The 14,653-nt window shown below is 39.4% G+C and overlaps 1 protein-coding gene across 4 annotated transcripts in view; it reads right to left on the bottom strand.

Moving 5' to 3' along the window:
• CFLAR (CASP8 and FADD like apoptosis regulator) overlaps positions 1 to 9,448 on the bottom strand; it is a 21,134-nt gene extending 11,686 nt beyond the window's left edge. For 2 of the 4 annotated variants that reach the window (XM_067298860.1, XM_013952219.2), the window contains exons 1-7: positions 8,890 to 9,448; positions 6,559 to 6,630; positions 5,859 to 6,012; positions 3,230 to 3,663; positions 1,574 to 1,679; positions 509 to 644; positions 186 to 283 (exon numbers count right to left, since the gene is read on the bottom strand). In XM_067298860.1, the coding sequence (XP_067154961.1) occupies positions 186 to 283; positions 509 to 644; positions 1,574 to 1,679; positions 3,230 to 3,525 (636 nt within the window). In that variant the 5' untranslated portion in view covers positions 3,526 to 3,663; positions 5,859 to 6,012; positions 6,559 to 6,630; positions 8,890 to 9,448. The remainder of the gene's footprint in view (positions 1 to 185; positions 284 to 508; positions 645 to 1,573; positions 1,680 to 3,229; positions 3,664 to 5,858; positions 6,013 to 6,558; positions 6,631 to 8,889) is intronic. The other 2 variants (XM_067298858.1, XM_013952220.2) reach the window with 2 other exon arrangements.
• Between the last annotated feature and the right edge of the window lie 5,205 nt (positions 9,449 to 14,653).

The following is a 14,653-nucleotide window of genomic DNA, read 5'->3' on the forward strand; positions in this document are numbered from 1 at the left end:
CAGCGTCAGAAGAATTAAACCAGGCCCTAAACTGAGCAAATAACAAGAACCAGAGAAATAAACCAAGTAACATTCTAGTTGCTAGTAATCTCTCATTCCTTAGGTCCTGAGAAGATGAATCCCCTTTCAATGTTGGGCAATATTTACAGACAAATAAAAGATCTGTTGATTTATTGTATACTTACCCCTGAATTGTAAGGGGGATCAATCAGACTGAGATTAGGGAGAGATGCCTGAAGTGCATTTACATACACTGGCTGAGAATGAACGGAGGACATTAAAGCTGAAAATTTAACAGAAACACACTGAAAAATACACTGTGATTTATTAACCATTTTAAAGCCTAATTCCTTGAAGCATGAAAATACTCTGACATGTAACTCATAATTTTATCTTTAATAAGAGCTCACCTGATCCTTACTACAAGGACTATTCAGTTAAAACAAACAAACAAACAAACAAAAACCCCACACAGACAAATACAAAAAAAAACAAAAAAGCATTTTACCTTCTTGTTTGTACTTCTGAATCTTCTTAATCAGGTCTATTCTGTGAATGTTTCGAAAACAGTCTTCTATCAACTCCAGTTGATTAGGAGCCACCAAATTTAGTTTCTCCAGGTCAATCACAAGAGCTAGAAAACTCTAGAACAGCAACAGGAAAAAAAAACCCTACTAACTGTACTATCAGTAATTTGCTCTCTATCAGTAACTCTGGGAAAGGCAAGTCCACTAGTCAAACAAAGCAAAGCAGGAAATAATGTGGGGAGGTGGTAAGGATTGTATATTCAAGAATTAGACACATTACCAGCTGAAATACTAAGAAAGGATTATCTGGAAAACTTAAGAGTTCTCAGTATTATATAATAGGAGTAATTGGAAACGAGAAGCCAATAATCTTTTTTTTTTTTAAAAAAAAGGTTTTGAGGAAAAATTTTCTTGCTGCTACAAAGCCAACCACTTGGAACGTCATCTCAGACGCCCAGAGTAATAGCTTAAAAAAGGGGAATTTACAAGGGGCCCTCTCCTCTCTCTCTTCTGTGCTCAGTGGACAAGTTTTCTGCATCCTCTCTGCTGAATCCCTTCTTTCTCAGAGCACTCAGAAGCAGACATTCCGAATGCAAATAGGCTGAGAATGACTTAGTTAAAATTGTTCTTTTGTAAATGAAACAGAGCACAAACAAAAAGTGATCTTAATAATAGATCAATATTTCAATAATTCAAATAATTCAAGATATATTTGAGATCCTACATATGTGAACTTGCAGATCAGGAATATTGAAGAAAGGCTTTATTTTATGCCTTCCACCTGTGAGATTCACAGGATTCATGGTAATACCATCCACTACAGCAACTCTTCACTGTTCCGCCTTACTGTTTTTCTAGCTTCTTTTACTGCATTAAAAAAAAAAAAAAAGGTAGGAGCCACTACTCCTTCCATACTTCCTGAATTTTGTCTACTCCTGCTGCGCTATCCCTTGCAGTACTGTCTCTTCTCCTTACTGTCTAGCCACATCCCTTTTTAGTTTAATCTCTCATTGCTCTAGAATAGCAGACTAGGAGAAAGAAGTTACCTTATCTTTTGCCATTTTCATACGAGGTGCATAATCTCTGAGTAGGAAAACAAGAGAACCAACTTCTTCTTTTTCCAGATTCTCATTAATGTCTACCATTAGTACCCTGAAATGAAGTTGAGACATTTCTAAAGCATTAGCTTTCAGCAAGATCCTACCCCTGTCAACTCCCCAACTTCTCCCATGTTCCAGTCTCAATGCAGCATTCCTAACTAAACAACAGGAACAAACTGTACTCTGTTCCACAATCCATTTACAAAATACCTACTCTTGCTCATCTGCACCTGTGTCTTTCTATAGTAACTATTTTTAAGCAAGAGGGTTCAGTGGGCAGAAAAAATTGCTGGAAATCAAGATACATAATTTCTGTTCCTGTCTCTGCTTTTGCCTTGAGATATAACTGTGGCCATGACATCCTCAACAGTGATTGCAGTCTAGTGAACAGATGCTAATGTAAGGGAACTAGCTAGCGATCTAGCCAGGATTAACTCATTCTGTATTCTGTTCAGCTGGCTGAGGCAATTCTTAGAAATACTGTAACAGTATTGTGACTATGATTGCTGCAGAAGAAACAAAAAAAATAAAGCAGATTCATTTTCCAGATATGAGGTCAATATTTATTTTCAAATTTACCTCCTATAATTATTTCCTGTTATTTTGAACTGTTTTGTAAATCACCATTCAGAGACAAATTCTAACAACCCTTAATGCCAAGTACTACACAACAGAATTATAATCAGAGTAGCAACCAGCACAATTTATCAACTGAAATCTGTTTTGCTGTTTTGCTAAATTCAGCCAGAATATGAAGAATCATGAAAATACCAGTTTCTGCCTCTTTCAGAAGACAGTGAAATGTAGACTGTTCTCTGGCACACTAGGACATCATGAAGTACATTTCCACAGAACTACTTGGCCCATATGATGCAGCATCACAAACACTTTAAAAAATACAGGAAGGATTAAATGGTGAGAAGTATCCCAAAACACAAGAAGGGATAATGGTTTGTAATTGCCACTGCTGGTGAAACAAAGGTCTCCTTAATATTTCAACACAGCTGAAGTGAGAGAATACAGAACAACAGAACACATCTTCAGCTTTTTTTTTATCTGATACAGGATTTTTTTCTTTCAGTGAGATCAACACAGGAAAATCCTCCTTATGATTACCTTCATTTCTTTCTGAAGTCTCCCAGAGAAAAATCACTGGACCCTCTTAAAACTAAAGAGGCTCTTAAGATTCTTAAAACTAAATAATAGAATGTAGTTAGAGACAGGCCACCTGAGAAAAGCTGTATCACAACATTATAAGCCAAAAGCAAACTGGAAAAAACCCCCCACTAACTAATGACATTCCGCTAAAGTTGTCATTTCTACCTGCTCATCCAGAACTGAACAAACATCATTGTTGCCATTGATTAACAATCATCTTCTTAAAGATAGATGCTTGTAATGCCATGACTTATAAGAAGATACTAAGACTTATTTTAAGGACTAAACTTTAGATACTCTTTTCATTATAACTCATATATATGATGCCCTTTTCTGCTTGTCTTTTACCTTCATCAAGACCTGCCTATTTCTACCAAAAAAAAAAAAACCCAAAGCATTTTGAATAAAATAGAGTAGCCTTGAAATCTGAAAAACATATATTACCTGTAATCAGGAACAAGTCTGGGACACCTGGCAAGGTTAGCTTCCACTGTTGCCTTATCAGTCTTCAAGATCCTCCTCATCAAGTCAAACCTCTTAACTCTGTACAACAGCTCAGACAAGCCAAAAAGAGACAGTTTCTCCCTCTCATTCAAAGCCGCCAGCAGCTCTCTAAGGTCTGCAGTAGCTAAGTCAGGAGCAAGGTCTCGGCACAGGAAAATCATTATCTCATCTTCTTCTTTATCCAATTCTTGTTCAATCTGGTGAATAAGGGCAGCTGGCACTTGGCACTTGGTCATCACTTTGTTGCTGTCCCTTTAAAATTGACAATCTTCTGTTTTTTTTAAACAGGAAGCCAACGTGACACAAAGCCCATTTCTACCACAGTGCTTCTCTGGTGTTCAAGCTTAACTAGATGTGTTTCTACAGAAGTAGTTCTGAGGGAGAGAATTAAAAGGTTCTGAATCAGTGACCTACTGCACAAGATCCCAGTTAAAACTTCTTTCTGAGATATTCAACTCACAACTAAAATGCCAACTTAGTCTATAAAGACCTACTGTTCTCAAGGGGTTCTCCCAGCTGTTCATTACAGAACAAAAAGTAGTTGGTAGGTCATAAGAAGAACTTTAATTTTTTTTGATTAGTAAGTAAAACTACCTTAGCACAAGTCTGTAAATTCCATAGGAAGTGAAACAAAAAATCATCAGCCTGCTGATAAGCAGTCACATTTTAAGTGTTTCTGGAAATAATAGGTAAGCTGTACAGCATTTTAAATCTAAATTTCTGACCTCTTCCCACCAACCCTCCCACCTGTCCACCACCCCCTTTTCTGCCCCAAAAGTCTCAAGGCATTTTTCAGGAAGTGTTTTGAGCTCTAAGATGTAGTGTAATCCCATGTTATAGACAAAAGTACTTAAAAACCCCCCACATATATATAAAAACACTACTATCAGGTATTTGTAATGTGCTTTGCCTTAAATGAAATCAAAATAATGAAAGTATTCACAATGTAATACTTTTCAGCAGATTAATTATCTTGAAGTTCCAGAATGCAAGATGGATTGTCTTATTTACTAGTATCTTTTCAAGTGATTCCACTCTGAATGAGTTACTGGGGTTTTAAGGGTTTCTACCCACACACCCTCTGTTGCTAAAAAAAGATGAAAGAACCACACAAAGAAAAAATTCCAACCTTCAGTATGCTAATTTATTGTCTCTGAAGGTACAGATAGGCCACAGGCTGCCTTTTCCTTCACTGTGACATTTATGTTTCACAATACTAAAAACTGAAATAAAAATTCAACCTCTTGTGATTAAGGAAATAACTAGAGTACTATGCTCAATTTCTGCTGCCACCAACCATGGAAATTCAATCTACCCTTCTCTGTTCCCTACTATATACACGGACAAAGATGAAATAAGCAACCTGAAAATAAATCTTAGTCCTCACAAGGAGCTCAGTTACTATACTGAATGGTTTTGTGTAATCCATTTTCTAAAGCCAAAGCCATATCATAACATTTTCCAAGGAAAATGCCCTTTGTTACACATCAGCCTTTGATTATACATCAGCCCTTTGTTACACATTCTGGAAGTCATGACCAACAATGCCACATACTGCATCCACACATTAAGGAGATGAGATGAACTCAGCTTCAAGCTATTTTCTTCATTCAGATGCTGTCTAAACGGAAGATAACTTTTTAAAATAATTAAACACCAGCATGACTCATCTCTCCAGAAAAGGAGCAAGAGTTAGGTTCCATTAAACCCACAGGCTAGGCTCCACTGCCCACTAAAAGAGCACATCAAAATCAAGTTCCTAAAGTAAAATCTCTTTTACCTACATCCACCACTGCCTAGAGTGACCCATATTTTCTAGAGAGACCCATATTTTTCACAGAGTCCAAGACTGTAGTGGATTTTTCCTCCACTTTAGGCTTACACTGTTGTTGAGTATCACAATGGCAGGAACAGTAAAAGTCATCAGTATTTTAAAGAAAGAATCATTTATCTCACAGATGGCATGCCTGTATCACTAGGGGATTATAACACAAGTAGCTGCTATGACCTCAAGGTTCCATCTTCAGAAACACAACTGAAGGGGGAGGTAAGGAAGGGTAGCACAGACAAGTTTTAAAGTATCACAGAATTCACCACATTAGAAGACCCAAGCATAACTTGGCTTAAATACTCCTACACTTCCATACTGCAGTGTAAATGAGATCTAATGTATCTGTAATTGAGTCCTCAAACAGCACTTAGGCCACTTTGGCTCATTTTCAGAAGCAGAGAGCATTCAACTGCGGCTGACTGTAATAAAGCTGCAGATACCCACCTTAGTCCATCAGTGCCTCCTATTTACATTCTATACACGCCATTCTACAACTAAACTTGTAGTGAAAATGTTTTAGCTAGTTTAAAAAAAAGTGTACGTGCGTGGGGGAAAGAATTTCCAACAGAGTTAAGATTTCAGACATGCAAAGTTACTATTTATGCATCACTTCAAAAATAATCTACCTTTAAAAGATGCATATGAACTATTTATTTTCATTAACTCCCTTCATGTAAGACAGATCACATGTTACTGTAGAAAAATGCTGAACAGTACTTCCAGTGCCAAATCTCTTACCTGTACACAATTCTACCCACAAGAACGTTGAAAGACAGACATCTGATCATGGCTGTCTTACTGATTTACACATCCAGATCCAGCATACATTTGTCTTCAGCCAGTATTTTCCAATGATGGCCCATATACAGAGTTGATGACCTCAGCTCATTTTCTGTTGGACAAATATCAACATCACAAATTACAGCTGGGGGTTACTTGCTAATATTAGTGGGGGAAACTAAGGAAAAATGAGCTAGGATCACACATTCTTTTGCTTGATTTCAGATGGTCCACTGAACCAGGAATGAAACACCAAATACCAGGAAAAACAACTGTGCATATACAGTCAATGGTCAATAGTGCACACTCTCGCAGAGTTTGGAGAATGAGTAAAAGCAACATGAAATAAGTGTTCCAGTATCTGAAACTGTGCTTATGACTTTGTATCCAAAAATCATGCTGCCTTATTTTGATAGCAGGAATGTCATATCACTTGGGCAAACCTGACGCCTTCCATCTGCATGCATCTGAGCCAGACTCGGACTCACTTGACCATGAGGGGTGAAGGCGTCATGTTTCACCCTTCCATCTGATATGACAGCTTTTGCAAACATCATTGGTACAGTTATCATAGCTGCAACACAGACAACTAAAGAAAAAGAGAAAAGCTATGACAGAATGCATAACCTAGCAGTCTAGTTTTCAATTTTTAGATTACCTGGGCTCTGCAGCAAGAAGAGCTTCTGAATGTAAATTCTCTACAAAAAGGAATGAGAGGAAAACAGCATGCCTTTCCAGGAAAAGAGAAAAAAGTTCACAGTCAGGAGAGAAAGTTGCCCCTGTAGTTTGTGTGTTCATGCGTGCATGTAATTTGCCAACACTGCTGCAAGAAAATACTTAAAGACTTTCCTCTTTTGTTCAGTTCAGTGTTGCATGCACTGAACAAAGATTTCAGCACAAAGGTTATAGAGCAGGAAGATGGTTAAAACAGACAGAGCTCCATGTCCTAAAAACAAAAAAAACAGCTGTGCCTGCCGGAAGTACTACACTTATTTTCATTACATTCTCCATTTAAATGAAATCCAAAATCATTGCAAACAGCAGAACTCTAACACAGCCACCAACACTGATGTATCTGAGGATACTGCAAGGCTGCCTCAGCAATATTAGGGGCAGAGTGAGTGAAGGGGGCAGGTCTACTCTTTTCTTCCTGTAATCAAAGAACCAGGAAAGCCCCAGGCACAGCAAGGGAGGATGACTGGAGAGGAGGCAGTTTTCTGTAAGTCTGGCTATTTCAGTTCACAATCACCCCAAATTTTCACAGGGCAAGGGCTCTTGTGGAAAAAAGTCATAAGGTCTCTGAAAAAAAAGACTGATTCTAGAGTGACTCATCAGTCGCCTTGGGACCCCAAGAGGACTGAGATAAAACATGTCTCAAGGGGTTTACTACCAAAGCGCACTTAAATGCAAGTTTCTGCTTTTATTTAACTTTCAGGTTTTCCTTAACATAGTGGAAGATTTAAAGGTCAAATGGACATTCCCTTGACGAATTTCTCACGTACTGCAATGGCAAAGCACCCTTGTCAAGGGCACACTTGTCTAAGTCTGCATTGACTTTTGACCCTGGATATTGCACTGTATGTAAGGATTTATTAAGATAAACACCTGAGAAAATTAGCAAGTGTATTTACTTCTCAGACTATAATAGTCATTTCCATTCCATACTAGGGAAACAGCTAGGAAAACATTAGTATATTAATTGGTTTCTGTGAAAGTAATAAAATGAATTATACTATTTTCTGCACTGTTTCACACTGCCTAGAGTCTATGTAGAATGCATTCAAAAATCAAGGGCCTTTTTTTTTTTTAAGGTGTGAGAATACTAGAACTTCACACACAAAGACCTGCAAGGCTCTATTAACCCCCCCCTGTGCACGTACAACGCTCAAGCAATTTTACTTTTTGCTGTTCAACTCCCTGCATCAAACCATGAACCTACGACTGCAAAACAAATGCTGCACAACATACTATTATCAGCTCAATTAGCAAGGCAAAAAGCAGTGTCCTGTATTAATTGTGATAAAGTCATCTATCAGGCCTCACATTAAGGAGAAGTCTTTCAAGAGGAGCAGGGAAATGTTTTGCACTTTAAAAATCACCTACAATTACAGTCTGTCAGTTGAGACAGCATTTGTTTCTTGAACATTTCATAAGTGTAGTATGCATCTCTACAGCAGCAAAAACGGGATCTATCATCAGCAGTTGTAGTTCTTGTTTGGAAAGCCCTCTTTGTTTCACAGAATGAGCTCAAGGGGAAAAGAGTAGGTTACCCTGCTACAAGGAGGTACTTGCTACATTTTGTGCCCCCTCCACTCTGCTTTAAGAGGTAGAGGTGGTCAGACCACAAGGTGCTCATTTTGAAGATGTATCAACTGACATTTTTCAAAGCGTTGAATATTTCGGGGCATGTTCCACAAGTTTCAAATTTCCCCGGAAAGAAAGACGATCTGGTATGAGACACTTAGGGAAAGCCCGCAGTAACTTCCAGCTTGCTCATCATTGTATTAGGCCTAAATGGTTTGCTCTCGGTGTAAACCAGTAATGACCACGCTAATTTCCATTTAAAGGTGAGCTAGTTTAACACTCCAGTCCTAATCAAAAATCGAAATAAACTGGCTTTACCCTAAGGAGTTTATACAGATTTCCGCCCAATTTTAACTACGTCACTTCAAATCACACTTGAAAAATTAAGCGAGAGGAAACTCCGCTTTGCAGGACGAAAAGGACAGCGCCGGGTTTCGTTTCTCCTCACGAGCAAGGACGGGCTCAGGCCTCGCTGGCGCTGGGCGCCCCGGCTCGCCGCGGCCGCCCAGCCACAGCCGGCGCAGCGCGGCCCAGCGCAGCGCGGCCCGGCCCAGCCCGGCCTCCCTCGGGAGCGGGCCGCGGCGGGAGGAGGGCCCGATGCCGGAGCAGGGCGTGTGGGGGCGCCTGTCCTGAGGGCGCAGGGGGGTGGATGTGTGGGAGAAGAAAGAGGGGAGGCATAACGCACCCACGCGCACCGGGAGGTCTCGTCTACCGCGGCGGGGCCAGGTCCGGAGCTGGAAGCGGTGCGGCAGGGAGGAGGAGAGGGCGGTACCGGCCTCGCAGCAGGCTCCCCTACACCAGGCGTGGTTTCGAGCAGGGGGGCAGGGGGAGGCATAAGGCCCTGGGCGCTTTTTCTTTCTAATGCGAGTTTCAGGATGAGACATCCGGAGCATTTTCTGCTCCCGCTCTTAGGACTGCTGGGACCAAAGCCGCCCCTGCGCATAGACGGCAACAGTCGCTGCTCAGGGCCGAGAGCTCCCCTCGCTGAGGGACGAGGGGACTGGCTATCTCCGCCTTCCCCTCGTTACACAGCTGCGGAGCCACAGTCGCCAACCCTTATCGCCACTCCGGCCATTAGGTATTTTGGGGCGAGGGGAGTGGCTATCAGCCGCCTATTTTTCGGTTGCGCAGCCGGGAACTGTTTTTTTCAACCTGCCTCAGGAGAGCAAGCGCCCAGCGTCCCTTCCACTGTGCAGCCCGACCGGCCTGACGCCCGCAAGATGGCGGCCGGGGCGGCAGCGGAAGCGAGGTGCCCACCGGAGCGCGGCCCGCGCCGCCACTTGCGGGGGCCGTTTGCGCACAAAATGGCTGCCGGCGCTGTGAGGAGCGCGGCGCGGCGCGGCTGGGAGAGGGCGCGAGAGAAAGGACGGGAAGAGCGGCCAAGGAGGGGGTGAAGAGAGCGCCCTCTCAGTGGGATTTCTGCGTGTATTGGGGAGTTTGGGGGCTTCTGCTTGGAGCCCCAGAAAGGGAAGGCTGGAAGTTGCATCGATAGATAGCTGTACATATAGACATGCATACATAATCTATGTATGTATAGACCACAGACCTTTTAGGCCGATTTTCAGATGATGAAGGTCCACCTCAGGAGTCATTCAGTGGTGGATCCAGCAGTTGTTTCCAGTGAGTGAATGCAGACTCTGGTGAGCAGGTATTCCCTATAGCAGGGCATTTCGGTGGGGGGGGGGGGTTATACAGAAACAAATTTTTCCTGCATTCATGTCTTGCTGTATCACTCTGAATTCATTTGTAGCGAGGATAATAATTGTTGAGGTTCGTGACAGTTTTGAGCTTCTGTTTGTTGTGTAATCTGCAGTACTTTGGCCCTGTAAGCTGGGTATTGCCATTCCCATGGTATAAATGGCAACTCCCATCAAGTGACTTAATTCTGGACTATCTTGTCGGCTGAAGTAGACAGAAGCCTCATCTACATGTGGTGAATCTGGACACAATATATATATAAAATCTTCAAGCTCAAAGGGCTTTGAAGTATATACAACATGGTGAACCATTTTATGTACCGTTAAAAATGGAGCAGTTGAAACACAGATTTCTCTGGAATAATACTCAGTTGTAAAAAATCGTAATGTTCTCCTTGGAACAGCAGGGAACACCCGCTACTCAAACTAGATTTTGGTCAGATACAAGAGACTGTTTTGTGCTCTGAAAAAATACCTGGATTCTTACTGACCCAGTATGGTTAGGACCTCTCCTCAATATCCCTCATTAAGGGGTAGCAAGGGTCTCGCAGTGTCCCTGCTGCCAAGCCATAGTGTAGGATTAATGCTGATTCAGAATGAGAAGGGCTGCCCACTGAATTGACTCTCATATCATCTCCTTGCACCTATTACGTACAAACGTGTAAGGACTTGTCCAGGCTAATAGAAAAGGTTTAATGAGATAGTATGGCTGCAGCCTTATAAAAGAAAAGAAAAACATGCTTTTTTGCAAAAATGGTTGAATAAATGGTTTATCGATTTAACATTTACTACAGCCATTACCAAAGACATTGATTTACTATTTTATTTTTTCCACTTTTTCCTTCATTTTCTTAAATTTTATATGCTTATAAAGCTGTTATCACATGTTTTTAAGCAATATTTATGAGCTGTGTACAAGTTTTTTGGTTTGGGTGCCCCCCTCCCCCCAGTTTCTAAGCTGAAATACTACATTGTCTTCTCATGTCCTGGAACTGCAAATCAGTATAAATGCAGAACATAAAGCTTTATAGTAAGATTAGATGTGATAGAGAAGAGATGATCCTATTTGTTTTGATTTAGGATGCTCCGGATTTATATTTCTGCCTTGGACATATTTCTCTCAATATACTTTCACAACAGGTTTGGTCTATTTTGTTTTGTAGATTCTCCTAGCTAAGTAAAACAAAAATTCTGTAAGAAGTTATGCCTCCTAAAATTCTATATATATTTAAAAGTCAGATTTTATATAATTGGTGTGAGTGCAGTACATCTGTTTATATATGTCATGTTGCTAATATCATTTGTTGCATGTCAGAGTTCTTTATTTAAAAAAAAAAAAAAAGGCTAACTCAATAAGGAAAGAGCTATTTTTCAAAGGTTTTTCTTCTCCATAGGAACAACAATAAAAGGATTATCTGACAGTTATATTTTCTGTTATTTGACCTATAACTGAGAGTAGAAAACTTACAGAAATGTATAGAAAACTACTCTGGAGGATGATACAAATTTGGAGTTTTATGCTGAATGATGTAAAATATCACAATCGGCATCAGCAAAAATAATAAATCACAAATATCTCTTGAGATGAGCAGAAATAGCTCTCTGACTACTGATGCAGATAGGATTTCCACCTGTGCTTCACAAAGCTATGACCATCATCAGTTCTGTTTTTCAAAACTTAGGTACAAAATGAGCTTTCTGACTGTGCTATTACCATCATATATGTTCTTCACCTGCAGATGGCCCTGCTGTTTGTGACCCTTTTCTTTGCTCTGTAAAATAATCTCGTGTGCTGGTAGGAAGGCTGCTTTAATTTTAGGACATCCATTGCTATGGTTACAGTGAAGACAGGTTTGGTACTTATTATCCTATTGCGTAGGAAATACTCTATTTCCAGAAAGGATTAATATTATTGTAGTAAATGTGAAATAAAAATCTTTTATATAAGAGTATGATGCGTATAAGGAGTATTACATGCTACATCTGTTTTAGAAAATGAATGAAGAGACATTTTTATATTCCATAATATTGCCAAGGTAAATTCATCATAAATTTAGGCAACCATTGATGGCAGTGGCTGAAATGCTTTCTGGCTATTAAATCACTGAATGACACCTTCTTAATCCATAAATTAATGAGTTTCACCTAAACTAGTCCAGTTTTAACTAACAGTGAATATGCCCAATATACTACTATGATGTAGAATGTTCGTAAGGCTGATTCTTATGATCCTCCTTATATACAGCAGCACTTAAACATGAATTTATGGAAGAACTATATTAAATTGGGATTACTTGCTTGTAAGTTTTCTGGAAACGTTGGCTGAAATTAGTAAAGATGCGTAAGATTCCAACTGACTGATTCTTAACTTTCTTCATACACCATAACTGCCAACAAACCAAAATCAATTAAAAAACTGAGAAATGCATTAGGTTATATATCAACTAAGCTACATTTCTGTGTGCATATCTTACATCTTTTGGTCCAAACAAATTGAATAACATACCAATATTATGTATGCTGAAAATAGGATTACAGTAATTTTTTCATGTGTGTACATCTGCTAAGTTTGAAAAGAAAATAATGTATGAATCTCTCTTTGGCTAGTGTAAATAAATATAGCTTTACTTTTTTTTTAACAGAATTTTGTCATTAATGAAGCTGCAGGCTTGTAACATTTTAAAGGACTAATTCTATAGGAGTCTGTGGCATGCTCCGAAGCATTTGATGCTTTCAAAAAACAAAAGAGCATACATATAGAAGAACATGGAAACAAAGTTTCCAACAGGAAACTAAATGAAATGGCAACTATTGATCAAAGTTATGTTATGGCTTAGGCTTCTGGAAAAGTTGCAACAGGGTTGGGGGGCAGGGAACCAGTCAATCAGCCTGCACATACGCAAGTCATGGACACTATGACTCAAAGTCTCATGCTACAAAGAGCAGAAGTGAGCAGCGCATATCTGAAGTGCAAGATTCATCAATACCATGCATAATGCCAGCTCTGTTAATTGTGTGCTTCCGAACAACCACCTAAAATTCAGCTTTCTTAAGCAGTTTAATCTTAGATCTGGTTAGAACAAGCAGTGAATACCAGCCTTTGCAAATGTGTATTCTGGGCAGGACTGCCTAAGGGACAATGTGGAAATGTTTTGTTGCAACAGACTATGCAGTATGTTCTTGATTTGTTTTTCATGGAATGATGCAATAGCATAGGGATACTTGAGAAAGAATTAAGCAAGAAAACCAATTCAGTAAAACAGCTGTTTGTCCAATAAACAATGCCTTAGGCAATGTCATGCAGAGATGTAGAACTCTGTAGGAGTGCAGTCGTACTGTTCAGTAGTGTTATTTATTGGCTCTAAAAATAAAACTCTGCTATAGCCTCACTGAAAGGTTGTGTGCAATATATATTTTATATATATATATATAAAATATATATATAGGCATTTTACCCATTTCTTGATAAGAGCTTCTGGTTTTTTTTGTAAACCTGTAATTAGTGACATCAAGGTACTCTACAGTTCTTTCACACTGGAAGTATACTACGTAATTGTCTAGTGGTGTTTGAAGTTTACTTTTCTTTTGTCTGATTTTGCTTTCCAGTTCACACAGACATCCTATTGTCTGGATTGAAAACTGAGATGATAGCCTCCTTAGCTTATGTTACTAATGGCATAAAGACTTACAATATGACGTTCAGCTACTTTTACTTCACAGAATCACAGAATCGCTGAGGTTGGAAGGGACCTCTGGAGATCATCTAGTCCAACCCCCCTGCTCAAGCAGGGTCACCTAGAGCACATTGCACAGGATCGCGTCCAGGCGCGTTTTGAATATCTCCAGAGAAGGAGACTCCACAACCTCTCTGGGCAACCTGTTCCAGTGCTCTGTCACCCTGCCACTTCATGGCACTGGAGAGCATGTACACTGCTAACAGGCACCTTTTTACTACTTTCTTCCATGTTGGCATTCTTAAGGCACCCTAGAAGCAGGTAATTTGAAGAAATATGTGAAACTTAAAACCCAAATTATAAAGAGACTATCTATGAAAATTCTGTACTATTACAAATTTGGTTAAATCATCAGGGCAATGAAAAAAAAAAACTGCTTTTTTTTTTTTCACCTTTTGTTAAAAATATACTCAAGTATATTGGAATTTGTATTAGGGTGAGGTACAGTTATTGCTAAGTGAAACATGCTACTTTGCTTAGTAAATGTGACTACAATGGAAATTTTAATTTCTGGATATTACACAGAGCAGATTATTTTGGTGCATGGAGTCTGACAAATTAGTAAACACTTTAATAGGGTTAATTGTAAGCTTTAGTATTTTCATATACTAAAGGCAGTTTGGTTATTTTTTTTTAAAGCTTTATCGTAATGTTTATTTTTATTTACTATTATCCACTCTTACATGTCTCAAGAAGTTATACTTTTAAGAAATGCCAAACAGTTCATTGCCACTTACCAACAAATAACTTACTGTTATTAAAACTGTAATTAATACAGTACTTTTTTAAAAAAAAAACACCATGCTTACAATCTGATTCAACATATTGCAGTGCTTGAAAGAGCACTGTTGAGACTTTTCTGTAGCTTAAAGAGGTACAGCAAACCCTAATAGCATACATATATCTTGTTTTTTTTCTCTAGTCTGAAGTCAGGTTTGGATTTAGGAATCACTCTGGGTAAGCTTTTTAATTCTTCCACAGACATGATAAAGTCAAAGAAACATGCTTTTGCCTGTGA

Source organism: Apteryx mantelli, chromosome 6 (assembly GCF_036417845.1).
Source record: "Apteryx mantelli isolate bAptMan1 chromosome 6, bAptMan1.hap1, whole genome shotgun sequence".
NCBI classification, from domain to species: domain Eukaryota; kingdom Metazoa; phylum Chordata; class Aves; order Apterygiformes; family Apterygidae; genus Apteryx; species Apteryx mantelli.